Source organism: Chamaea fasciata, unplaced genomic scaffold (assembly GCF_029207755.1).
Source record: "Chamaea fasciata isolate MVZ Bird 193981 ecotype frontalis unplaced genomic scaffold, bChaFas1.0.hap1 SCAF_7, whole genome shotgun sequence".
NCBI classification, from domain to species: domain Eukaryota; kingdom Metazoa; phylum Chordata; class Aves; order Passeriformes; family Sylviidae; genus Chamaea; species Chamaea fasciata.
In genome coordinates this window covers 56,125,765-56,152,669 of record NW_027094092.1, presented here as the reverse complement: position 1 = coordinate 56,152,669, position 26,905 = coordinate 56,125,765, and the positions used below count along the sequence as shown (strand labels likewise).

The window sequence follows — 26,905 nt, the reverse complement described above, 5'->3', positions numbered from 1 at the left end:
TCATTATCATAAGTTGAAGCTGGCATTTTACCTTCACATTACTGACTTGTTCCAAAATACGTTCACATGAGTGGAGGTCTTTTCATATGCACAGGATTTACATTTATAAAGTGCTTACAGCATGTATTGATGTATTGTATTTTATCACTTCCATACCAAAGCACGTGCCACCACGTGCCAATTCTTGACTTAAAGTCTGTGACATCTGAGAATATCCCTTTTAGTGGAAGCAGCAAGACATAAATGCAAAATTAAAATTGTTTTCCTGCAAATTTATTTGGAGCAAAATAATTAAGATTCTTAAATATATGCTAGGTTTGCATTATCAGCTGCTTTTGCCTGAGGAACGGGGTGTTTCTGACTCGAATACAAAAAATGCTCAATTGCTAAAATGAAAATCAGGAAATGAACAAATTGTGACACCTCTCTATGCCAAAATGCATAATCAGAATATTTTAATATAATTTTCTAACATAAACATGGAGGTTAATTTGGAGGGAAGCATAGTTAGCAGTGTGTTTTTTCCACCTTTAGGCATGCTTTCGAGTCCAAGAGAAGAAACTCCAACAATTCGACAACACGGTGGCTGAGATAGAAGAACTTCTGAATAGTAATGAAGCTCCATTGGAGCTACAGGTACAGAGGAGCTTTTACAGCAGATAACACCAATGCTTCTTACTACTGCCCTGCTTCTAGTATTGGCTTTGCCTCAAGCAGTTACTGGTTTTACTTGTATCCGCTCAAGGAGATTTGGAGGCATTTTGTTGCCAGTGGGCAGTGGTATTTCCTTTGTTGTATCTCTCAGGCTGTTGGAGGTTGTTAGAACCAACCTTGCAATTGTAAAAACAAAGGTCTTTCTCACTTCTGTGCCTTTTTAAACCCTGGGGCCTGCCCAAAGAGGCTGATGTCAATGATATCTGGTGTTTAGTTGTTAGTCAACAGCAGGGCACAATGGACTTCATTACTCCTTTGGGGATCCCAGGAACTCAGCTTTACTGATGGTCGATTTTAAACGCTACCTTTGCCTGGACATGGCTTACTGTAGCTTGGTAATGTGGAGTTTCTTGCAGAGAGTGATGTTTACTGTGGTGTTTTCCTTTGGCAGTATCACAAGGAAATCTTCGTCTTTCTGTGTTAGCTTCACGCAGCAAAGAATACATTCATGTTTCAGACCCTGTTAGCTTACCTTGTTCCCGTAGCAGTTCTGTAATCACCCTCTCATGGTGTCTCTCAAATGCACCTTGAGCTTGACCGTGTTTAGCTATTTCTGTGTTTATCCTCAGCAGGCAGTGAGCTTGGAGGAGTTTCACTGGGTAAAGTGATCTAAGGAGCTTAGGGAAGGACTCAGCAACCTTGTGCTGTGCGTGCTGTGCTCCTGGAGAGCACCCTGTGTCCCTGGGGTGGTGTTCTGCCACGTAATCCCACCCAGCTGCTGCCTCAGGCAAGTCAAGGATGAGGTTCAGGACCTGTTGCTCCTTAGTGAATAGTCTTGAGGCAGAGCTCCCAACCTCTCTGCTGGCCTTTTTTTGGGTCATTGTGGGGAATTTCCCCCAGTGGAGTCACTGCAGGGGGCTGTGTTACAGAGAGAGCTGCCCGCCCTCTTTTTCATGGCAGCCCTAGCTCCTGGAAGGCCTTTATCCAGCTCAGAGTGGCACTGGAGAGATTGACAAATAAAACAGCACCTGTACAAATGCTAATAAAGATAAACTGACATCACTCCACCTCAGAAAAGCAGAGCTTAAATGTTTTTCAATTTCTGGAGTGGGAGGGAAAAAAATTGAAACAAACTGTAGTTGAAATGCCTGGACTTCAGATTACTTAATTTCTTTTTATGTATGTCATAGATTTTTGTAATGTTCTGGGAAATGAATCCAGTATAATTGATGTATATTTATTCCCAATTTTAAGGTCATCAGATCATCTGTTGTGCAAAAAATGGAGCTAATAAAAGAGCTCTTGTCAGCCAAGCGAGGGACCAGTGAACTCACCGTGAATACAGCAGAGCTGAAAGGAGACCTTGATCTGGCCAAGACACAGATTGGAATGACTGAATCACTTCTCAAAGCTTTATCGCCTTCAGACACTTTAGAGATCTTTACTAAACTAGAGGTAACATGCCACAGATGGTGTATATTTTATACATTTGTTCATAATTTCTCTCTTGGTCAAGTGTTCGTAAGTGTTCATCCTGTGTAAATTGTAGACTGCTGGAATAATTTAAGTGAAGAGCCTGGCATGCATATTTCCTTAAGCTGCCAGAAACATGGAAGAAAAGTCTCTTTTTACTGGAATTATCAGATATATTTAACCCTTGCAGCTGCTGGAAATGGTTGATCCTAGGCACAGCAGCAATATTGCCACCCAGGATATGTTCAAGCAGTAGTGCCTGTTTGGGTTGACTGTTCTCCAAAACTGGATAATATACAGAAGATGCCTTTGTGCCACTTGGGCCTGACTGCAAGGGGAGTTCCCAGTAGACAATTTCAGCTAAATATTTGCTGAAACGTGAGCTTGCAGGCTTAGGCTGGCAAGATTTAAGCCTCCTGTGGAGCGGTGAGTGGGTTGCTTGCATTGTGGGTGTCAGACCTCAAATGTTTGGGCCAGTGAAATCACAGCCACTGGAGGAAAGATAAGAGTTTTTAATTAATTCTCTAGCTCCTACTAAGCGACCTTTCAGCCCGTGGGGTCTTGACACACAGAGTAAGGAATTTAGGGGGTGGAATAATGCCTATGGCAGCTGAGGCATTATAATTTGTAAGTATTATATGCTCTGGAACATACAATAGCACTATTCACATATCTATTCTCTGGGGTTATGTGTGCGCACAGGTGTATACACACTGCTCAAGGAGAGCCTAGTGCTCATACCTACTTAGTGATGGCCTTGTTAATGCAAACATAATTTAAGAAATTATTTTGACACACAGGCAGGGCTGAACCCTTTTGCAAAACTCTAGTTTGTACTAAAGCAGCTCTGTAAAGTGAACTTCTGCTTGGCATTCAAAAGTTACTTTTGAAAACTTCTCCTGCTTTGTTTTTTGTTTTTTTTTTAAACCTTAGGAGATACACCAGAAAATTCTGCAACAAGAACACCTTGTGGCATTACTCCAGGAAGAGACAGATTGTCCTGATGTGGATGAATTAAATAAGCAGCTGAAATGTGTCACTGATTTATTTAATAACAAGAAACATGTGCTTCAAGATCACTTCATGGGTGTTTTGAATCGTAAGTGAACACATTTAAATTATTTACCTTTACAGGTTTGCATTGACCACCACAATGACTTAAAGGTTATGCAATTAATTGGTTAAGTGTCTGAAACTGTTTTGATATCCCAGACTGCCTCAGGGTTGTGAACAAGATAAAGATTTGCCGAACAACAGATTTTGATCCCAGCAAACCACTCAGTCTGAATCAAAGTATTTGATTTCTTACTTTTGTGTTTAAAAAAATAGATAAAAGAAGTGTAAAGTATAATTCAGAAACAGATGTCAGAGTATTTAATTTAAAAATACAGATATCAAGTGGTTTATTTTTTTCCAGATTTTTTAAATTTAAAACCAATTGCAAGAATAAATGGTGTTGTTATTCTTTGCTTTCAGCAGACACAGGATTATGCAAGTGGGAAAATTGCCCCAAATATAGTCTCATGTCTTCAAATCTTTTTTAAATAGTATTAATCTCTGTGAAAATGAGGAAAGTTTCCACCAGGCTCATCCAAGTCTTGTTTACCCAAACTGCTGTGTGTAACAGACTTGCCTGTTCCTGGGGAACAGGTGTGTTGATTGTCAGCTAATGATAGCTAAAAAAAATAAGAGCTGCAGCATTTTCAGTCACACATTCTGTAGTAAAAAGCAACCTTTGACAGTAGCACTGATAAACGAAATTGTAAATTATCTGAATTCTTCATGTTAAACAGGATTTTCTTTTACAGAATGCAATTAATGAAAAAAAATTGGAATGTACCTTTTTTTTTCAGGTCAGTGCAAGAATTTTAATGAATGGTTCAGCAGCACTCAGCTATCTCTGAAGGACTGCTTTGAGCCCTCAGAAACAAAACCCATAGTGGAAGAAAAACTACAGAGGCTAAAGGTAAAGTATTAAAATACTGTAATTTCTCAAGCTGATTGTTCTTGAAGTGTTGCTCTTTTTTACCCATGAGAGTGTTCTTGGGACTGAATTCAACTGCAGTGGTTTTTTAACTGGAGGCTGAAAGAACATCTCGTATAACTTAAAGCATTAGGAAAAAAGAGCAATGAAAATAAAACCTAATGGAATGAAGTCAGACAACTTGGGCAAGTGAGAGACAGGACAGTAGTTAAAGAAAATCAGTGGACCTTAACCAAGTACTTCAGTGTGCAAGGCTGCAGAAAGTCAAATATGTAGAGAGTACCATGAAATTCTGACCCCCAGTAGACTCAAATGTGAAAAAATTCGCATTTAATTTGTTGTAGCAAGATTTTCTCTGCAAATCAGACAGAATGAACAGAAAACAGATGGAAAAGCCACAACATCTGCAGGAAGCAATCACAGTTAAGCAGCAGCAGGAGATAGAGTGATGTCAGTTGCTACATTTGGGTGCTGCTTGCCTGCTTCTGTGTGTAGAAAAGAAAACGAGTCATCTGTTCCACTTTCTCCTTATTTTACAAACAGCAACTTTTCCATTTACATGTGCAGTAGTCAGCAAACTGTGAATTAACATAAATTCCTTTTCAGGAACTGAAATTGCTGGAAAACAATTCTGGCAGAGATAATGGGAGCTGAAAAGCTCTTGTAACATAAATATCTGTTACACTACAGCAAATTTGACAAATGCATCTTGTGCTTGTGTTCTTTTTCAGCACTTCCTAACATCTGAAGGCAGAGATAGAGACATCCAAGAGGTTAAAGCTTTATTGAATAAAGTGAAGCCTTACTTGCCCAAAGCAAGCATTAACCACCTCAACAGTCGTGTGAGAGATCAAGAGGCAGAACTGCAAAGGTTGATCTCCAAATGTCAGAAAAGAGAAAAGGAGCTTGGTGCCTCTCTCCAGCAGCTCAGTAGGTAGGGAGCTAATCTTGTCTCTGACATCTTAATCACGAGTGGTATCAAATGAGTCATTATTAGACAGCCATAGGGAATGGCAAGCAACCCTTCTTTTTACAAAAGATGGTGTTTTAATCAAATGTTTTGTTGTGTGTTCAGTGTGGGTTGTTTTTTTCAATTTCACAGCAGACCTGTACGGAAACTATGGGCAATTTCAGTGACATGAACAGAGATAGTTAAAGTTAGGCTTATGTTTAAAATTTAGCTTGATCAGACACTGTATTTATGTTATTTTTTCAGGAAAACACTGCTGCCAGCAGGTTTTAGCCATGTGATGCTTCTTATTTTGACCTGAGTCTCGATTTTATTCCTCCTTTAGCCTTGAAGAAAGCAGCATGGCCTTGGAAGAATGGCTCTCTGCTCAGGAGGAAAAAGTAAAAGACATCAATAAAGATGATACAGAACTTGAAAATGTCTATAAAACACTATTAATGCAGAGGTATTGGTTTTTTGGTCTAAGAACTGTCATCTAAACAAGATTGTTCCATGTTGTTAAAACATATAGATGTTGATATTTTTTTTATTATTATTATTATTTTTCAGGAAACCATTTGATTCCCTGGTTCAGCTATCAAATTCTTTGAGGGAGGCTGGGCTGACAGAATATGAAACCCTTTCAGAAGCCAGTAATCTCATTAGCAGGTACCATGCACTGACAACACGTGTCAGTGAAATGGCAGGGAATACTGAGAGACTTCCAGTGGAAGGACAACATTTTGAACACCTTGTCCAGGATGTTTCTTGCTGGATCAAAAAGCTTGAGGAGGCTCTTAATAAAATGAGTTCACAAGGAAGTGAGTTGCCTTCAGATGAAAGGATTAATCAGATAAAGGTATTGTGTTGAATATTCCTATTTCACCTTTCACCTCAAGCTAATGCTTGATGAGTCAGTACCTTCTGAAAGACACTGTCACTGCTCATAGCCTGTAGTTCTGTCATTTGAGCGTTTTTTTATTTGTCACCACAATATGGGTCTTCTTTGTGGAGAATAATTAATAAATCAGCTTAATTTTCCCAGACTTTGAAAATTAGATGATCTGTTTATGTGTCAGCTATGTAATATATTAGAAGAAGACTTCTGTTGTCTTGAACAGCAGTGTGAAAAGTATGAAAAAAATAATGGTAATGTGTTTTATTTTGTAACCAAAAATAATTGTATGGGCACTGCTTCTGCTTCTTGTTTAATACAGGAAATCACAAGTCTCAGAGATGAAGCTGAGGCCAAAATACAGAGCATGGTGGCTCTAGGAGAAACTGTATTGAGAAATGAGAAAAATAAGAAGCTAGAGGTTCAGCAGACTATTTCTGAGCTCCAGAAAAAGTGGGAAAACATCTGTCAGCTGGCCACTGAATGTACCAGGTAATGTGGAATTTGCCAAGAGGGAGTGGAGATCACTTACTACTATATTGAATTTTTTCTCTTCTTCCTGCATCCGTTCCATTAATTTTCTCTCCTTTGGGGGTGGAACAAGATACCCACAGAAACAGTTTAATTTCTGCAGAGTTGTGGAGGGCCAGGTCACAGTTTGACCTGAATGGTCAGGTGGAGAATAGCCAGAGATACTTTCTGGTGGGGCCATGAATAGCCAGAGAATCTTCTGTTTCCTCCTGTTGTTATTGAGCTCTCAGTAAAAACAGCACAAGAGACGCTCGGGAAGATGTAGCGTTGGCTGTGTTGGATCCAGCACAGCATTCTCTTCACACTGTTAAAGGCAGGAGAGGAGGTGCTCCGTGTGTCTGAAGAGATGCTCAGGGCCTTGCAGGATCAGGCTTGTGAACAGCAGATGCACCACAGGAACAACAGCAGTGAGAAGCTGGAACAGGGAACTTGATGCAAGAGCTCTTCACATATGCGAGGCCGTGCTTTGTTTATTTGCCAAAAAATATGAATCTTGAGGGGCAGAACCCAAAACAGTGAAGCTTTGCTTTTGTCCTCGATTATCCTGCTGTACTTTACAGAATTATATCCAGACTATTTATTTGGATTTGTTTGTGTGGGATCATATTTTTGAATGTCGGCATTTAAGTTCCATCTGGAAGATATCTGAGCTCCATCACTAAATGTGAACATACAAATGTTACTTCTGTCTCATTGCATACTTCCTGTGGACAAATGCAACCTGTTCACCTGCAGCAGATCAGCATGCATGCTTATAAAGCACGCTAAGAGGAATCCAATGTAAAGGTCAGGAGAGTAATCACTGGATTGTACTAACATACCCCATGTTGTAAATGCTGCGTTTGTTGTCTGTATCTCTAAAACACTCCCCCGCCCAACTAAATGTGATGTGTGTCTTCTCCAGAACATTCCCTTTCAGGAGGCTGTCATGGGAAGTCGAGGAAAGCAGACTCATAACCATATTGTACTTTTTTAAACAGAATTTCTGCTGCAATGAAGAGCAGAAGAATACAGAGCTTGAGCATCACATCTCAGATGCTAGAAACTGTGGGTTTATAGGTTAAGCTTTAAGAGGGTTAGTCACTCGTCCTTCATGTAAGTCAAGTTCATCTGCAATAACTTCAGTGTTTTTCATCACCTTGAAAATTCCAGTCTGATCAGTAATTTAAAATCTGGAGTAAAAAGTATTCAGTACACTCAAGTTCATTCTCATGGTTGACTTGTTCACACTTTGACATTTTCTAGGTAATCAATACATTTGTGGATTTTTACCACTGTTAAACACAGCATTTTTTTCTTAGCCCTCAGGAGCAACTTCAGTGCAACAGGGAGCAGTATGAGCAAAGCAAAGAAGATCTGAAACAGGCTCTAATGGAACTGGAGAAACAGCAACAGGAGATTTTTGCCCTTCAGCCTGGTTTGGAGGAGAAGCAAGCTCAGCTGGCAAACTATGCTGACCTCCTGCAGAAAACAGAAGCCTTGACTTCCCAATTTAGCAAATTGAAAAGCCAGAAAGAGCATCTCCAGGGCTATGCTGTTGATCCCTGCTTCACAGAGGCAGAATGGTCAGAATTAAAGCACCAACATGAAAATCTGCTCTGCCAGCTCCAGGTTAGGACCTCACTCTCCTGTTGGTTGGGGTTCTCACTGTTCAGCTGTGGTGTCATTCAGGTGGGAAGGTTATGGGTAAAGCTGGGAGGGGAGGGAGTTCCTCTGAGAAAGGGCAGGGAATATCTCCCTCTCACTCTCTGAGGGCTAAATACTGAAACAAATGAGAGCAAAGCAAGTGTGAAGAACATTTTGTACAGTATAAACAGATTTGGATGGTTATAATATGAAGCATTTGCTCTAACATTGTTCAAGCCATGGTGAGTTTTCTTCCTTTTGGAAGGATGAATTTGGAAAACATCTGAAAGATTCTTTTCGAGCATCTTGCTTGTTTTTGTTTTCACCCAATGTAGTGCAAATTGAGTTTGTACCCTGTGTGGCATTCTGTCTGTAATGTTTCATCAATTTTAAGAGAAAACATCCTTTTTACAAGTACATTTCTATGAAATGCCAACCCTTCTGCTTCCTGCTATTCATAAAAATGTTATGAATTATATTTAAAATATTTTATGGGAAACAAGCAAGTCTGTTGTACTGGAAAAGCTGGAGCAGTCTGTGGATGATTGTTTGAGATTACGATGGACTAATCCTAGAAACTCCTTGGTTTCTAGACCATGATGCAGACATTGGAAAGCCCTGTTCAAGAGCACCAGGAGGTTCAGGATATGGTAACAGACCTGAGCACTGAGCTGAAAACTGTCTCTGAGAAGCTTGTTGAGTGTGATGGTCCAGCAGTGGAGCAACCATCAGATGAGCCAAATCAGTTGAAATCACAGGTATGTTGCAGTTTCTGTATCATGGAGACCATCACATTTGTAAAAGAGAACTGCTCATGGTGTCAAACCAAAAAGCTATGAAACCTTTCTAAAATCAAAAGTCTGTAATGTTCATTTATTGAGATAATGGTAGGACTCAAACCAGTCTTAATGAACTGGGGAGACCTTTACTATTGGCTGAACTGAAAGTCCAGGAGGAATTGTCCTAGCTCAGGCATGCAGGATTCTTCAGTTTGGTTGGTTAGGATTTTTGGTTTTTTCCTCTCAGGGTATAATGAGGAAAGACATGACTGAATTTGGTAGTAGTACAGGTCTTTAAGTTAGCCAGTGTGAAGAATTTTTTTAAAAAAGTCAGTGAGCCAAGTTCATTTTTAAGAAGTTTCCTTCATGCATAAATAGACATTCTTCTGCTCTTTGGCAGAATGGAAATCTCAGTCTTGTAGCTGTGAGCATAGAGAGCTGCTGTAAGCTGAAATCATAGCTCAGATATGGATCACTGCAATTCTCTGTCCTTCAGAACTTGGTAAACCTCTAAGAAGAAAAAAGAAATAGGAGCGGAGGTTAGGGGGGAATTACCTGTTCAGAACTTGGAAGGATCATCATGTACCACCCAGTGTGCTGTTGGAGTATTTTATCACTGTAGTGCTTTTTGCTTCAGGTGTTCTCTGTGCATAAAAATGGCTGATGAAATTATTGGTTTAGTAATTGACTTTCTGCCGCAAATAGGTCTGCATGTACCTTTCAACACAGTTTGTTGTTCAAAACAAGTGTTTATGATTTTAGAGGTTGACTTTAGATCTTAACATTAGGGATGTTGAGTGAAGATACTTTTCAAATAAAATGTTTTCTTCGCGTTTAAAGGAACAACAGGGACCTCTTAGCCGATGTGAAGACACTGTAAAGAAAAGTCTGGTTTTAACAGAAACTGTTCAACAAAACACCTCTTCACCAGAACAGGAATTTATTAAGGAAGAGATTGAAACACTTCAGAGCAAACACAAAAGTCTGGAAGAAAGACTTGAAAATGTCGAGCAAAAGAAGGAAAACATTTTCAGTGAAGCCCTTGAGTTAAAAGATGAGCTTGGTAATGAAATACAAAAGGAACATAAGGCAGATACAACGCTGAAGAGAGAGACACAGATCACTTCTGATACTCGAATCTCTGCAGAGGAGACCCCCACAGCAGTGGAGCTGAAGGAGCCTTTGGAAATGAGTGATGTGAGTTTATTTATTGACAGCAACAACAGTGGAAAGCTGGCTAAAGAGACATCTCAAATGTCTTCTGCACATTGCAGCCTTAATTTCACTGAAATTAAGCCTCCTGTTAATACAAGTGGGGGAAAAGAAGTGGCAGGAACTCTAGTAACTTGTTACAGCAAGTCTGTAAGAGGCCAAAAATATACTTAAAGCAGCAGTTTTCCATTGAAATACAATTCCATTTAAATGCATGTAATTTTCTTTTGCCCCTAATTAGAGCAGGTATTCTTGGTCAGGACACGGGGAGAAGGTGTAAACATGGGAAAACTGCAGATGCACCTCTGCCTAAGAGTTTTGAGAGCTTCTCTTAAACCAGGGAGACTTGTTTAGAACTTCAGCACAATATTTGTCCTGTTTGTTTTCAGAGAGAATAATTTTTACCGTTCAGAGATTCGATGTTAAAATACAATGTTTATGGTAACACTTTTCTATCATTTCTCCTAGGGTCAAGGTGTAAATGGAAATATGTCTGAGAAAGAGAGGCAGGATGCTCCAGTTTTGGAGGAAGGCAGTGTATTGTCAGACGGCCCATTACAGGACATCCATGACAGCAAGGACAGATTGGGGCAGGCTGTTCAGGTACCTGACAAATGTGTTTTAATTTAAGTCAGTGTATGTGTGTGTGTGTGTATCTGTGTTCATTAGAAATCCGTATGTAATTCCTTAAAATTTGTTGTCTTATGGAGGCATATTTTCCTTATTTGATGAAAGGAATGATGATAAATTATGTTTTCTCCAAATTATCCCCTCAGCCTTGCTCATGTGAAGAGTGCAAGAGATTAAAGTGATGATCTCTGCAAACCCCAAGGGCTTGGACCCACTTTGTCCGTGATGCAAAATCCACCACCTACCTGTGATTTCATAAAATAGATCACAAAATGGCTTGGGTTGGAAAGGATGTTAAAGTTCATCTAGTTCCAACCCCCTGCCGTGGGCAGGGACACCTTCCACCAGACGAGCTTGGTCAGAGCCCGACCCAGCCTGGCCTTACACACTTCCAGGGGTGGGAATTCAACAAGTTTCATCACTGTAGGTAATGGGAGGTCACTAACCTGGACCTGATGATTTTTTTGGGACCTCAGGATATTGATGCTGTAAATGACTTGTGAAAATGTAAATGGAAGTGTGCGCAAGGCTGAGGGAATGATTGGGAGTACTCACTGACCTGACCATGGAGTGATAAGAGTACCTGGGAGAGATGACCGTCAAAATATCACAGTGGAAACTGTCCATACTGGGATTTCTGGAGAAGGGGCAAGATCAATAGTTACCAAAAATGTCTAATCAGAAACTTCTATAACCATATTAAAAATCATGTGAGCACTTGCTCCTATTTAACCTGTCCTGAAATTGTTTCAGAGTGGGTAAGATCCCAGTATGGCAAACTGATCTAAGCAGAGGCTTCCAGCACTCTGACTTTGGGTTACCTCAGCCTTTTTCTTCATTAATTAAGCTAAACTGAAGATACAGTAGGCAGACTGTGGAGTGGGAAGTTTCTCAGCAAATTTTGTACTGTGACTTTTACTGATTGTAAACGTTTTGCATTTTTCAAATCAGGGAGAGACTGATGAGGAGAACCCAGATATGGATAAGCCTGACAGGATCCAAGAGGATGCTCTGGACAGTGCAGTTCTGGGTGGTGAAGCAGAACTGGGAAGACATCAGGATGGTATTGATATTGAAGGTGATCAATCTAGGAAGAAAACCTATCCAGCACAGGTAACTGGACATGAGATTACACCAGAAGGGTTGAATTTGAGGGTATATGTATCCAGTTTAGTTGCAGTGGGGATGACACTGCTAAGAAATGAGTAAGGAAAGCCCGAAGTTTACACTGAGCTACTTTTGTTTGATGTGATACTCAGTATGTGGTAACTTGCTTAATTCTTTCCTGTACATTTAAAATTGGTATAGAGGGAGGTTTTTTTGTCTTTAGTGGTTAGCTGAGGATCATTCCAAGGGATATTGCATTGCAACACCTGGATTTATTGTGAATTCTGACCATTTTGCCCGAATACTGTTGTTATGCTTGACTTGCATAACGTATAATACAGATTTCTTATTTACATATTTACTTTGCATGTGTGAAGGCTGCATTTGAGATGCTGTGCCCTGTGTGGTGCACCCTGGTACAAGGGGAATTTTGACACCCACTGCAGTGTTTAGGAGCTGGAGCCGTAAGGAATGGGAAGAGGCCAAGTTCCTGTTGGAGATGAAAAGGCTGACAGGGATCTTATTGCTGTCATCCCCTCCCTGAAGAGGGGAGGTGTTACAGAGCCAGATTCTTCTCAGAATTTCAGTTTTAGTGAACTCTGTGAGATACTTAAACCTACATCCAGCACATCTCCAGGTTACCCATGGGACTATTCTGCCTGGGTGTCTAACCAGACACTCTGTCTACAGTACAAGTCCAAGTCCTCAGGAAAAAGCTAAACCTTTAAAAAATGGATTCAAGACTGTGTCCAGGAGCACACAATTCAAGGTCCCTGCTTAGAATAATGAAATATGAACAGCGTAGGTCAGAACACTTGCAGTTTATTCTAAAAATTTATAACAAAATTACAGCACTGCTTCTTGTAATTGGTTTCCTTTGCCATAACCTTGCTCACAGTAAATTATGAGGTGTAATTATGGTTTTCCTCATCTACCTATAATTATGGGGTTTATAACTTTCTCATCTCAAGCACTGTAATTACTACTCAGCAGGTTTGATTAGAGTTTTTTGATTACTGGTTTCTTTTGTTTTTCTTACACCACAAGGAGGAACCAAGTGATGTTGAGAATCAGTCATGTAGAGAAGATGGGGGGCAGGTTCAACAGAAGCTGTGCCAGAAAGGTCAAGTCCTGGAATCTGCCGCAGCTGAGAAAGATGGTCTGAGATCAAATCTCCCAGTCCCTGCACATGAGGTAACCCACAGTCTGTTATCAAGTGAAATGTTCCAGTTGTTCAACGTCTGTTTCCACATGGCCTCAGCTGAAGTTGTTTTAAAAGAGGAGACAATTACATCAAAATCAAGACCACTGTGTATAGTTCTTATTTATGTCCATGGTAGTTTTGAACTTCATCCAAAGTCCTTGCCACATCATAATTTTCAGTAGATCTGTTCAAAAAACAGTTCACCCTAGTTTTTAGAGCCATCATAATCAGTCTTTATGATATTTAGACTTTTTCTTTAAACTGTTAATCGATGCAAACTTCTTTCCATGTTGTTACAGTCAGTTTTGATAGTTTTGCCATCATAAGGAAGGCAGATCAGAAAAACGAAATGCAAGGGTGATCCAGTGTGAGACAATAAATGAAATAAAGTAGAGAAAGGAGAAGGGATTCAAGCTGAATTAATGACAAGTTACATTACCAAATGACTTTACAAGGTCTACTCTTCTTTAAGAGTAAAGGAGTTACATCACAAATGCCCCGTGACTGCTGATCTTGGACACCACATTCTTAAATTGAAGGTAGGGCTATGATCTAATCTTCATGGTGAATCTATAGGTAGGTCCATAACTGGCCTGTCCATGTCTTACCTGGCAGGTCTTACCTGGGACTTGCACGTCTCTGTTCTCACTGGAAACCCAGCAAAGTCTCCCAAGGGTCTTGGGACTTAAAAGAAGTCCCTGCTGACTGGAAGCTAGCAGTGTTATTTGAACTTACAAAAAGGGTGTGAGGGAAGATCCAGTAAACTACAGACTTGTTAGACTAACCTCAGATCCTGGAAAAAAATTGCGGAGGTCATGCTGGGTACTCCTGTAAAGCATTTAAGGAACAATGCAATTATTATAGGATCATTTGGGAGAAAAATTCTTCTAAGACCATCAAGACTAACCATTGACCCAGCACTACCAAGCTCACCACTAAACCTTGTGTCACCAAGTGCCACAGGTCTTTTAAATCCCTCCAGGGATGGTGACTCACCACTGCCCAGGGCAAGCCTGTTCAAGTGCTTGACCAAAATCTATTCTAAACCTCCACTGGCAGAGCTTGAGGCCATTTCCTCCTCTCCTGTCACTTGTTATCTGGGAAAAGAGACCAACCCCACCTGGCTACAGCCTCCTGTTCAGGGAGTTGTAAAGAGTGACAAGGTCTCCTCTGAGCCTCCTTTTCTCCAGGCTGAATAACCCCAGACTTGTGCTCCAGACCCTTCCCCCGCTCTGTTGCCCTTCTCTGGACGTACTCCAGCCCCTCAAGGTCTTTCATGTAGTGAGGGGCCCAAAACTGGACACAGATTTTGAGGTGCAGCCTCCCCTGTCTGGAGGCAGTGCCACAATGCGCAATGAGAACATGACACAAACAAGCATAACAAGTACACAGCAAGGTTTTTCTAAAAGTCAGGACACTTCTCTGTGTCTTTTGATGTGTTGATATTTCAATCTGGTGGAGTGGATTTCCTCCTTTCTGTGTGATAGCTTAGCTGAGTTTTAATGCTTACTTCAGTTCTATGGCACTCCAAAGTCTCTTGAGATTAAATCTTCTGTCTGAATTGAAACAACTGTTATGGATATGTACACAGAGAAATTGAAAAGTTCTCCAACTGACTGCTTCATGAGTGGCTTCTTCAGTTTTGACTGAAAATAACCTAGAGTTCAAATAAAGAGAACTGTTATTCTCTGATGATGTGTACTACGCGCTGTATGTTTCCCATACTTGAAAGCAGGTATATTTTGCATAGCTCATGACCCATAAAGGGACAGATGACAGTGACAGCTTGCAAGTGATACATGGCTGCAGGGATAGCTGGCTGCTTCTAATAAAACAGTGTTTAAAGTAGCAATACATGAAGTTTGTCAGACAAGAATTTTTTAACTGTTGCTGATTTTAGATGTTAGTACCATGGAGAAGCTCACACACAGCAGCAGTATCTGTGTATTTTTATGCATTCGCTCATATAAATTTTATACATGGAACAACAGATCACCAGATACAGGTAGTGGGAGAAGGGAAATGCAGAAAGATTTTTAAGGGATCATCATGTGATCCAGCTAGCCTGTGACATTTCATTTATGATGCTGTCTGCAACAGCTGAAAGTGATGTTAAACCTGGCCCCTGCCCAAGTCCTTCTGTCGTGGGAATCAGAGGCAGTGCCAGGGACTGGCTCTGGAGCCTCCTAATCCCTCCCCACCGTGACTGAGACATGACTCCCTACTGCTCTCACCTTACCCCAGATCTTGCATAGCACTTGTGACAGTGGCAGCTGTGGCTTTGTGTCACAGCCAAGCTGCTTCATGCATGAGCTGCCCTGTGAAGAAGAGCTGAAGAGGTGTCCTGGTGAAGGACACAGCAGTATTGTCAGGGCAGGTGCTGAGCAGAAGGAATGTGGGTGTGAGGAGAGGATAAAGTTCCGTGAATATGTAAGGAAAGAGGGAGAACGCACAACAGACCTGTGAATTTATCAGTAGCAGAGGTGGGTGCAGGGAGGATGTTATTTGAAGGTGAGGGTGTCAGATGGGCAGAGATTTCAAAGCTATCTGAGCAGTGCTGACAGGATGGGGTGACTGGGGAACAGTGATGGAACTTCCAGTTTCTGGGTCCTGGTTGATCCCCAGTGGCTGTGGGGGAAACCACAGGATTTAACAACCCCAACATGGCATAAACACGTGAAGCAAAATACTGCAGTCAGAAAACTTGTTGGTTTAGACCCTTCAGAAATAAGAATCTTGTTTTGTGTTGTAGGACACAGGTGCAGAAGTGGTTGTCCAGAAGGAGCTATTTCCCAGAGTGCGAGTAAACAATGAATATTTTGAAGAGGAACAAAAGGTCAATGAGCTGAAAAACGAAGTGGCTGAACTGGATATGGTGCTTATAAATGAGCAACTAAAAGAGCTGGAGGTATGGAAACTGTAAAGCCATTCCTCGTTTTTAATGTAGTGATACACTTGCAGAATTGTGATTCACTTGGGCAAACCGAAATTGTTGCCCCTAGCCTTATCTGAGTTTTAACTGCACAATTAGTTAGTTTGTCTGCAAACATCATTCCTTGATGCATGTCCATGTAAATCCCATAGTTTGTACTGCTCTGCCAGAGTGCAGTGATAGATACACCTAGGATTGCTTCCATGATGTTCTCCTTTGCTTGTGGATGAGCAGGAGTGTGTTCGTAGGTGGATCAGTATTTAGCTGTATTTTGTGTTGAAAGCTGAGAGTCTTTAAGATCGTCCTCTAATTCCCTTTCTCTTTGTGGTGGGCTTGATTGTAGAATTTAAAAACTGAGCTGGAAACGTGGAAATCAAAGTCTCTGTGCCATAGTGAAGAAGCAATTCCCAATGGAACAGGATCAAACAGAGCAGAGCTGCAAACCACGGAGCCTGTGGTGCCCTGTTGGGACAGGCTGCTCCAGGAACTGGAAGCTATTAAGGAAGTGAAGCAACAACAGTGCTGTTTAATTAATGAATACCAAAAAAATCTTTCTGCTGCACAGTCCTCCATGAAAAATTTGTCAACAGAAAAAGATAACATAAAAATGTAAGTATAGTGGAGGGGTTTGGTTAAGAGAACTTGTTATTTGCAGAACAAATATGGTTCTACACTGAATTTTGTGACATGCTTCAGTAATGCTCAGACAATATGGAGTTATATCCACTTCAAGAGAAGTCTTAGAGGTTTGTAAGTTTGTGAACAGAGTTAAGCAGAAGAATTTCTGGTGTCTCTCTGCCGTCCTTAAACAACATCTACTCTCTTTATTCTTTAGGGAAAACAAAGAAGTAGTTGCTGGGCTAAAAACCTATAAAAATCCATCTTAAAATATTTTTTTAAATGTAGCAGTCCTTCTTTAAGGACTCATAAATTCTAAGTTTTTTTTTCTGAATGAAATATCTCTTTATTTTGAAAACTAACCTTACTTGATGGGAAAAATTCCATGGCAGTAAGTAAGTCTACGTTGCCGATTCAGAGCTAACGAATGCATAGAAAATATTTACTATGTTTTGTGAATTAGTCTTCAAAACACAGAACTAATTTGTCATGGTAATGTACCAAAATAATTTGAAAACATTTAAAACTTACGAAATTGTTAATTTACAGCAAAGAGATTAAAAAAATGTAATAAAAATCTACCTGCTAAGTGTATTTTAGATGAGCATTTTAAAATACTCCTGGAAATAAAAGATGAGTAGATTCATTTGGAAGAGTTTACCTTGCATGAATGGGAATTTCTCAATTTTTTTGTAACCAAGTTTTATCTTCATTGTGAACCAGAAGTTATTGTAAAATGTTGCTAATTCACTTAGATATGACATAACAGTATTGCTGTTCTCTATTAGTAGACACTGCAATTTTAGAGAATATACAGTAGAACGTACCTTGTGTGCACAGATATCTATGAACAGTGAGTGCTCTACAGATCAGCAAGAAATAATGATGGTTAGGGAATTCCTAAGAGAGCCTTGGGAAATACATGGGATTAAGTAAATAAAGTTAGTGAATTGTGCTCTAAATAGTGAAATTTGTTTTTTAAAAGTCTGTGTATGAGGAGAATTCATTGTTTTTAAACACTACTCATGTTTTTGGCAGGGGTCCTATGAACAACGCAGTTCTTCTGGAGAAAATTAAGGCATGCATAGAGTCCTTACGAAAAGAAAGAGATGTCTTAAACCAGTTGCAAAGTCAGCAGGAAGTTTTATCTCAGCATTTGACATGCATGGATAAAGTGTTGACAGAGAGCCAAATGAGGCAGCTGGAGCACTGGTGGCAGCACATGGAACAAGCAGTGCAAAAGAAACATGATCAGGTTGTGGCAGAAATCGATGAATTTAACCTGCTTATGAATAAAGCACGGGATATTCAGAGGCTGATACAAGAACAGTATTTGCAAGCTGAATTACATTCCTCAGCTGCAGGAAAAGCCAAAGACCCTCTGATTTGGACCACAGAGCTACAGGACATTAAGCATGGTCTTTCTCTATTAAAAAGAAGGATTGAGCTGCAGATGAAAAGAATTTGGAGTGATCAGGAGAAGGTGGCTTTGGAGAACTCTATACAGGATTTGCAGAGCAAATTGGAAGCATTATCAGCACAGCAAACGCCTCAAGAGGATACTCATACCACTGGTCCCGCTCTCATGAAACATGAAATGATGAAGAGGCTGAAAGAAAATATTTCCTGGGTCAAAGATTCACTGTCCCACCTCGATGAGAAAGCAGCACTTTTCCCCAGTGATGTGAAGTCACAGATTAGAAATTGTCAGCTTATGAACACAGACATCCTGAACAGAGAACCTGTGATTCTATCCCTGGATTATGGTCTCCAGCACATCCTTCCCAGCTTGGAGCCAGAGGAGGTCTCTGATATGACCTTCCTTTTACAAACATTGAAGAATTCATACAAGGCTCTTGTTTTAAAATCTGCTCAAAGATTGCAGCACTTGGAGCTCCAGCTGGAGGAGAGGCAAAGACTCACTGCAGAAATAGACAAAGTTCACTCTCAGCTTTGCAAAGCTGAGCTGATGGCCAGGCCTGACCCAAACCAAACCAGCACATTCTCAGAGCTGGTCAGCCAACAAGCCATTCTGAAGGAGATGCTAAAGGACATACAGGAAATAGAAGTGCTTATCTCATCCCACTGTAATGAGAGTCAGGTCACAGCTGGGCAGCTGAGCCTGTCTGAACAACTCTTCTTGATTGATCAGTTAAGGAGTCTGAAGAACAGAGCAAGGAAGACACAGAGGCAAATTCAAAGTAAACTTCATGAAGTAGAACAAAAGACAGCTGTCTCCAGGGAGTTTGCTGAAGGAATAGCTTCCCTGCAGCAGGAGCTTGATGACCTACAGGATAGTGAAATGAACCTGAAAGATGATGAATTAGTAGGTGCCAAGCAGGCGCTGAAGGACAAATGCCAAGCACTGAAAGAAAAAGTGTTAGCTTTTCAGTCTAGTTTGTCACAAGCAATTAAGTACAAGGAAATATTTGAGTACGTAGGACTGAAATGGGACTCACTGCAGCTGGATGAATTGCACACTAAATTTTCTAAAATTAAAAATAAAATTAAAGGGAAAATAATACACTTGGAAAATATTGTTAGGGAATGGGATAAGATTCAAGGATTGCTAAATGAAATCCAGACTGTGACATCCACTGTAAGAAAAGAAGCTAATATCCTAAATGATACCTCCAGCTCTTCTCCTGCTGAGGATGTCATATCTGCACAGATTCTATTGCAGGCAGTTCAACAAATCTTGTACCTAACCCAGGAGGCAGCAAATCAAATAAACAAAAATGAGGTCTTTGATCCATCATTCAAAGAATCTAAGAGGAAAGAAATAAAGAGCCTGGAGAAAAATATTGAGGAATTAAAGCAGTTTCTTCAAAACTTGGTCTCTGGGCTACAGAGTGTAAACAAGGAAGGTAGCCAAAATGAATTAGAAAATATATTTCACATCATAAAGCATATTCAATTACAACTTCAGCAGCCACTTGTGATAGACATCAATACAATGCAGGATGAAAAGCTCCGATGGGAAGCAATTCAGAATATGATGGAAGGAAAGTTTTCTGCTCTTAAATGTATGATGGAAAAAGAGAGGGAAAAAGAAGAAAAATCTCCTGCTGCTACAATAGAAAAAAAGTTAGAGACATTGCAAGGCCATGAAGCACAACTGAAGGCAGACATTGCTGCCCGTGTTGTAAGTATATTTAATGAAAGTGAAGTATTGACATATGCCTTTCCCCAATAATTAGTTTAAGTGTCTGTGACTGTGGCATTTTTATTTTCATGACTCACATCCTCATTCATTCTAACAGTTGAATTGGCCTGTGATCATTTCTGCACTGGTGGATAGGATGGAATCCTGACAGAAACCAAGGATACAAAGAAAGTTCTGTTCAGTTTGATTATAATCAATCAGTGGGGATTAGCACAAGAGAAGAATAGTAAAGAGGAGGAAGGAAAAGGCTGTGTTGAAATATTCAGCTGAAGAGAGACTGGGTGCAGTCATCTTGTGATTACAGGCAACATTTTCATTAGTGACAATGGTGAAAAAATCCAAGCACCTTGTTTCTGCTATAAAGAGAAGCTTTACCAGTTGGGAATGATCAAGAAGATCAGAGCACAGGTCGAACCAATGTGATCAGGAATGGTGAACATAATTCCTGTCCTTAGTGCAATAAATGCATGGGTTACAGCACTGCTCTGTGACTACATAAGTAGCAGATGTGTTTGCCACATGTCCTCCCTCACCTCCTCAGGCCAGTTCTTCTGGGAGCATTGGTCTCAAAGACAGCCAGGTGTGAAGTTCTAAGACCATGTGGTGATCCAGAGGAGAACAGCAGCCTTATTTTATTGTTCCTTTCTCTTTTTAATGCTTTCAGAATGCCCTGGAGGAGGCATGTAGGGCTGGTGAGCTTTATACCATGGCGCTTCAGAGGGCTGCCGGGTTCCTTGAGAGCTGTGAAGCTCCAGCCCAGGCTGCTTCAGCAGAACTCTGTAGCTCAGTGGAGATCTGTCAGACTCCACACTGGAAAGAGGAAGAGTTCAACTCTGCAAAGGCTGACCTAGAAAACCTGCACTCCAAGCTGAAAAACCTAGTGAAGCCAGAAGACAGAGTATGTCTGGAAAATGCTTTAAGAGACCTAGTGGAAAAGAGTTTGGCATTAAAGAAGAAGGCTCAAAGAAGGGAAGCTGATGAACAGAGGTGGGTTTAAGAGATATTCATAGATCTTGTTCCTTATTGTGAGAAACTTGACTGAAAATAAATCCAGTGTTGTTTCTGCTCTGATAGAAATTCTGCTATTCAGAAATTCCAGCAGAAAGTGTAAGCATTCCTGTTTTCCTCAGGTGTGATTGTTAAGGGAGGAAAATTGCCAGACAATAACCATATTGCTACTAACTTACAGAGCAGTCATTTCTTATATATTCCAAAATGTGGGGCTTGAGTGAGGGTTGTAGGGTGCCAGAATCAGAAGAAACCACATTTCTAGTCTCTAGTTCAGTGCTGGTGGAGGTTGGAATAATTTTCAGAGGGTCCCTAATTCATGTCTTCCATAGACTGTTCTAGTGGCTTGGGAAAGTAAAGCCCAAACAAGGCACAGGCTGTATTTCCTTCCTTCAGGTACAGAAGAAATCTGGAGGGCCTTCAGATACATGTAGAGAGAAGGTTTGGGAGACCGAGTATAGGATTTTTAAATTGCTTGATAGTGATCCAGTGATGAGTACCTCAGATATCAAACCTGTAGTGTTTAGCAAATGCTAATGGGCAATAACTTGCAAAACAGTCAGGACTAGAAGTTCATAAGGTTGGTTTTTTTTTAAATATTCTCTTGGCCGTTACGGTTGGAGAGAGGAACAACAATAACAAATTGTAATTGATCCATTCATTGTTTCATGCAGGTATTTTGAAAAACACAAAAGCTACGCAGAAACCAAAGATAAAGTGTGTGATAGTCTTAAGAAACTGGAAAAGATGCTTAGACAGTCTTTGTCTAAGATTCCAATGTCTTATAAAGAAGCTTTGGAGCATTTGGAAGAAAGCAAGGTAAGAACTTGAAAAGCTCATGCAAAACTAATGCAAATATGTATTCAATGGGACATCATAGTAGAAAGAAGTGGAATTCTTTATCCTATATTTATGTATCTATAAAACCACTGAAAAAATTAATATATTTATATACTCGTTAAAAAGACCAGGTATAATAGACTATGTGAAGTGAATATATCTTACTGCTGTAGAAATGAGAAATTTTGTTTACTCCATCTTTATCCACAGTCTTAACCAACAGAACTCCCTCATTATGACCATAGTTTACCAGCTCAGTGGAGTGATTGCCATTTTCCTAGAGGATCCTAATCATGTTACTGAATACTTCATGAACACTCCAGACTGTGGCATTTTATTTATTGATGTGTTTGTTTTTCCTGTCAGATTTTAGTCTCCAGCATTGACTCTGCTGAAGAGGATCTCGTGAAGCTGAGGCAGATCTCTGGAGAGATGATGAGGTTATGCAGAGGAAGTGACAGGGCCCTGGGCAGGATTGTAACAGTGCTGTGGGAAAACTGGCTGGGTTTGCTTGAGGCAGCCAAAGGGCTGGAAATTACCTGTGAAGAACTAAAACAGGAATGGAAATTCATCAATGAAGAGGTGAGTTGCTCAACATCTGTAAGTTTGGGGGGTGGAGATGGGGCTATGAGTAAAATGGCCTGTAAAGGGTTGAGATCAGAGCAGAACATCATTTCCCACCCACTCCTCAGTTACCCCCACCCTTTCTTGAACCCAGAGTGAGAAATGGTGGGGATATTTATTCAGTCCTCTGAACTCAGAGCAGTTCTGCACAGGGTTATGTGCTTTGTTAAAGCAAACTCAGAAGTTTTGTCACACTTCAAAGGTTCAAGTTCTGACTGTGTAATTCCTTAGTACTTAGTCACCCGTGTGAGTAAATGAATAATGTAACCTCAGATGGTGGGATAAAAAAGCACTTTATCTCATGCTTTGCCATGGTGTTTACCTAGCTGGAACGAGAAGCAATAATTCTCGATAAGCTCCAGGAAGAGCAGCCAGACAGCCTTAAAGAGAAGGAAAAGGCCACCAGAGAGGAACTAGTGGAGCTACTTGATTTTGTGAACTCATTTGAAGAAAACATCAACCAGCAGCAGCTCCTCTTACTCTTGCTTCTTCACCGGATAAGAAACATCTTGAATACACCTGAAAATGCTGAGGGAGAAGCTGCCCTTCCTGCCTTGTGTGAGATAAAGGCAATGCAAGAGCGCTGTAAAAAGTAAGTGATGTGAAATTTCTGCTGAAGATATGAGGTAGGACTATTCACAAGCACAGGATTTTACTGGATTGCAAAGAATATATCAAAGCTGTAATGCAGTTAAGAACAATAAATGCTCTCCTGGGTCAGACCAATGCTCCATCTCACTCATCTGCTGTTTCCAGTATGGGCATTGGAGAGTATTATTTAGGGGGAAGACCTGAGCCTGGCCATATCATTTGTGGGCTGTGATTTGTGTTCAAATGCAGTAGGAATCAAGGAATGATAGTCAGTTTTAGAGATTCCAAGTGCTTGTGAATTTTCAGATTTTCCGCTTTAAGGAAAATCAGACCTTGTGCTTTTTGCAACAATACAATTTTCATCTTAGTAAGTGAGTGCCACTGTCTAAAATTCTCCCCAAATATTTTTTACAAATCTGATGATTGTATTCACCCTTCTCTGGGTTTGCTTTTGGACATGGTAATCTTTGTGAACATCTGCTCTGCCAGCATCTTCACACTGAGAACCTGATCTCTGCTGTTTAAATATGCCTGCTCTCTGGTTTGGTCTATCAAGCACTATCTGAGGACTCACTTTAAAGAAACTGAAATAATAAGTGACATAAAACTCATAGATTTAATAACAGAAAAACCCCCTAAATTACAGACAAATGTGGTTCTGGATATATACCTACATAATATCTGCATTAAGCATGCTCTTTGCTCTAACTTAATGTAGAGTCTAAACCAATGTATTCTTTCTGGTAATCTTGCATAGGTTGTACAAAAAAGCTCAAGACCATAAAGATTCTGTGAAAGCTGAGATTCAAGAGAGGAACAAGGTCACTGAAGAAATAAGTGCTGTGACAAATGCATTACAGAATGCTGCATCTGTGTTGTTGCAGGATGCTGATGGAAAGGCAGAACAGCTGGAGGTTGGTAACAGCTCTGTTATTGTGATATTCAGAATTATCTCCTGGTTTATGCTGGTGCTTGTACATGCTCCAGATAAAATTGATGGCAAGGTCTATGCACATTGACTTAAAGACAAGGAATCTGGCTCAGCAGAATACAACTGCACAGAAACCAGTTTGCAGAGACATGCTTTGTTTTGGAGACGAGAGTTGTAACTGATTCTTTCCAGTTCAGGTCAGGGAATCTGTGAACTCCCATAAATATTGGCACAATCTTAATTGGGCCATTTGACAACAGCAGCCTTCTCCCTGAGAGAATGAGGCACACAGCTGTTTCCTGGTTTTGAGGGTTTGGGGGTTTTTATTATCAGACCCAGTTGTTGTGGGATGACAGGAAATAAATCAGTCTCAGTGTCTTACATATTTCTTCTGTGTGTTGCATTTGTTTGAAGGAAAAGATTCTCAAGAGAAGACAGTGAGTTAGTGGATTGCCATTACTCCTGATTGAAAAAGCAAAGACAGTTAATTTTAGTGTCTTTCATTGCCTGGTAGGAGGTTTGGATGATTTTTCCCAATAACTTGAGTTAACATTTGAGTTACTCAAAGAGCTGAGCACTGGAGAAAGGAACCATAAAGCCAGCAAACAGAACCTTCCAACTTGAAACTCTAGAAAACCTTGCAAACAAATGAATTTCTTCATTCTTTCTGCAGGAGGACTTAGCTTGGATTTTATTTCTAGGCCACAGGCTGTAGACAGTTGTTCAAGCTTCTTTTATCTCATAAAACCTACATTCTTCGTGCAGAACTGGAAACTACTGTTTTGAGAGGAGCCTGCTGTGCTGCTCTGCATAATTACCTGAAAGCAGACACTTCAGCCTGAAACCTGTTGCTTTTTGTGGCCTTTGTGTTGTTTATAATAATGAAGGGATGGACATTGCCTATTAAACGTCTTTCAAAGGGAAAAATGCACTTTTGGCAAAAGGGAGTGCGCAAAGGTTAACATTTAGTCACAGGAGCTCTTCAGAGGGTCCCTTTGCTGTGGCTGTCAATGAACGTCAGTGCGTCACTTCCCCGACGTGGGGCAGTATCAGGTTTAATTAATTCTTACAGATTGAAAAGCATCATTTGATTAAATGAGTCAGTATTACTTAGAGTTTATCTGCTTAGAGGTGATCATATCAGGTTTGATATCCCAAACCCAATTTTTCCAAACCATAATCGTGGTAGGAAATACAAAACACATTAAGTGTGTATGTATATACAAATATATATGTACATATACACCCATGCACTCAGTGAAAACTGGGTAAAACTGCTGAAGTTATTCTTAATTTTGTAGGAGCTTCAGAGTGTGATTGGCAGAGAGAGTCAAGCTCTGGAGGATATCATGGAGAAACTTCGGATCAAGTATTCTGAAATGTACACAATAGTCCCTGCAGAGATCGAAACACAGCTGGAGGACTGCAAGAAAGTATTGCAAGACCTAGAAGAGAAGGTAACTGACGATGTAATTTTCATATTTATCTATTTGCAATGTATAAATCATTCCTCGTTACTAGGTCTCTTTTTAGAACAATCTTAGGGGAAGCAGTGTGAATAGAACATTTCTATTTTTTATTAAAAATGGACATGGCAGAATCTTTAGCAAAAAAATTTAATATGATATGGATGTTCTCTTCTATCCAATCTGATTCTTAAACTGGGAACTCGAAGTTGATTACAAAGTTTGCATAGCTTAAATGGGAAAATATTTTCAGAACTAGGTTAAAAAAGGACTTTGGAACAGTTTTTTTTTTTTTAATGTAATTTGCACATGTGGTAGGGTATCATGACATGGTTGTTTTTTGCCGCCTCTGAGAACGTGGGTGCCTTCCTTTAAAATCAGGAAATTTAAATAACTGAATCCCACTGCATCAGCTTTTTGCAATATATTCTATCTACAAGGGATATAAGCAGTTAGCTGAAAGCAAAATTAAGGGAAAATGGAGTAATACTCTCAGTTTGGGGTCAAATTTTTAGCCTGATACAATTACCATCATTGTTACTTACTCATTTGTGTTATTTTAAAAATGAAAAAAACCCAACCCCTTTCAGTTCTCATATTTCAGTAATAATAATGTTCAATGCTAATTTTTAAGGTTAAATCTCAATTAATTTAATAAAATTTGAAAGTTTAATAAAAGTTTTGAAATCAAGTTACTTTTTCGTGTCCATCAAATTATTCATCTTATATGAAATATTATAATAGCAGTATATTAACTAAAGCTTATGAGTATTAATTTGGTTAACTTTATAGTTTCTGTTTCACAATGGGACTAGTCTTTTCAGAACCAACAACAGGGAGGAGAGAAGAGAAGGAAAGCAAAACAGTATTTATGCTTTGGGGTTTTGTTTTTTTTTTTTTGATGTTTACTGTTTCATTTACCAAGATAGGAAAGGTTATCCCAAAGCACACGTTGTGTGTTTGAGTGAAAAAACTGGTCCTGGAAGCTAGATTATGTTTGCTTTTCACATTTAGATGTTAGAAAACAATATAAACTACTTTAGAATTTTTCAAAATGCATTCAGGAAAAAAAAAAAAATCATGGTGGAAGTGGAGGTCAGTTCAGTTGAATATTAGGAGATACCAGCATGTGTTAAATTGAGTTGTCATATTTTAATGTCATTCTGCTTTCTTCTAAATCTCGAACCAAAAAATGAAAACAAATTGTGCATTTGATGCCATAAATATAAAATGTTATCCCAGTAAGAAGTATTGAAATTAAAATCCTGCTTTGTTGATGAGCAGAGCATTGACAGATGAAGTGGTTTTATCCTGAAGAAATAGAAGAAGTCAGAGCTTGATCTGTTTTCTCATTTCCAGCCGTGTCACATCGCTCATACACGATTCTCTGTTATTTTGGAAGCTGGCACCACAATTATCAACAATTTTTCATGTTTGGTATATTTCAGGATAGTGTTAATGGTCAAGTGTTCAGTGATTACAGCCTGAATTCCTTTTTTTCCAAGAAGTTTTAGGCACGAAGTACAGACTTCACAGGTTTTATGGTATAAGCAGGAGTATTTCAGAGGAGCCCTCCAGTTCTTTCTGTATATATTTATTTTGATTAATGAAATTTTATCAGGACGACATTGTACTGTGGGTACTTTATAGAGATTGTGTTGGATTCTATAAATGATTTTTGAATT

The 26,905-nt window shown here is 39.8% G+C and overlaps 1 protein-coding gene across 3 annotated transcripts in view; it reads left to right on the top strand.

The window, feature by feature from the left end:
• SYNE2 (spectrin repeat containing nuclear envelope protein 2) overlaps window positions 1-26,905 on the top strand; it is a 174,110-nt gene that overhangs the window by 59,147 nt on the left and 88,058 nt on the right. For all 3 annotated transcript variants that reach the window (XM_066188996.1, XM_066188997.1, XM_066188995.1), the window contains exons 34-56: window positions 535-636; window positions 1,909-2,109; window positions 3,061-3,226; window positions 3,981-4,093; window positions 4,843-5,045; window positions 5,407-5,526; window positions 5,631-5,919; window positions 6,278-6,447; window positions 7,788-8,097; window positions 8,706-8,870; window positions 9,732-10,088; window positions 10,572-10,706; window positions 11,685-11,846; window positions 12,888-13,034; window positions 15,797-15,952; window positions 16,320-16,585; window positions 17,633-19,739; window positions 20,425-20,747; window positions 21,443-21,587; window positions 21,975-22,190; window positions 22,559-22,824; window positions 23,581-23,737; window positions 25,056-25,211. In XM_066188996.1, coding sequence (XP_066045093.1) covers window positions 535-636; window positions 1,909-2,109; window positions 3,061-3,226; window positions 3,981-4,093; window positions 4,843-5,045; window positions 5,407-5,526; window positions 5,631-5,919; window positions 6,278-6,447; window positions 7,788-8,097; window positions 8,706-8,870; window positions 9,732-10,088; window positions 10,572-10,706; window positions 11,685-11,846; window positions 12,888-13,034; window positions 15,797-15,952; window positions 16,320-16,585; window positions 17,633-19,739; window positions 20,425-20,747; window positions 21,443-21,587; window positions 21,975-22,190; window positions 22,559-22,824; window positions 23,581-23,737; window positions 25,056-25,211 — 6,432 coding nt within the window. The remainder of the gene's footprint in view (window positions 1-534; window positions 637-1,908; window positions 2,110-3,060; window positions 3,227-3,980; window positions 4,094-4,842; window positions 5,046-5,406; window positions 5,527-5,630; window positions 5,920-6,277; window positions 6,448-7,787; window positions 8,098-8,705; window positions 8,871-9,731; window positions 10,089-10,571; window positions 10,707-11,684; window positions 11,847-12,887; window positions 13,035-15,796; window positions 15,953-16,319; window positions 16,586-17,632; window positions 19,740-20,424; window positions 20,748-21,442; window positions 21,588-21,974; window positions 22,191-22,558; window positions 22,825-23,580; window positions 23,738-25,055; window positions 25,212-26,905) is intronic.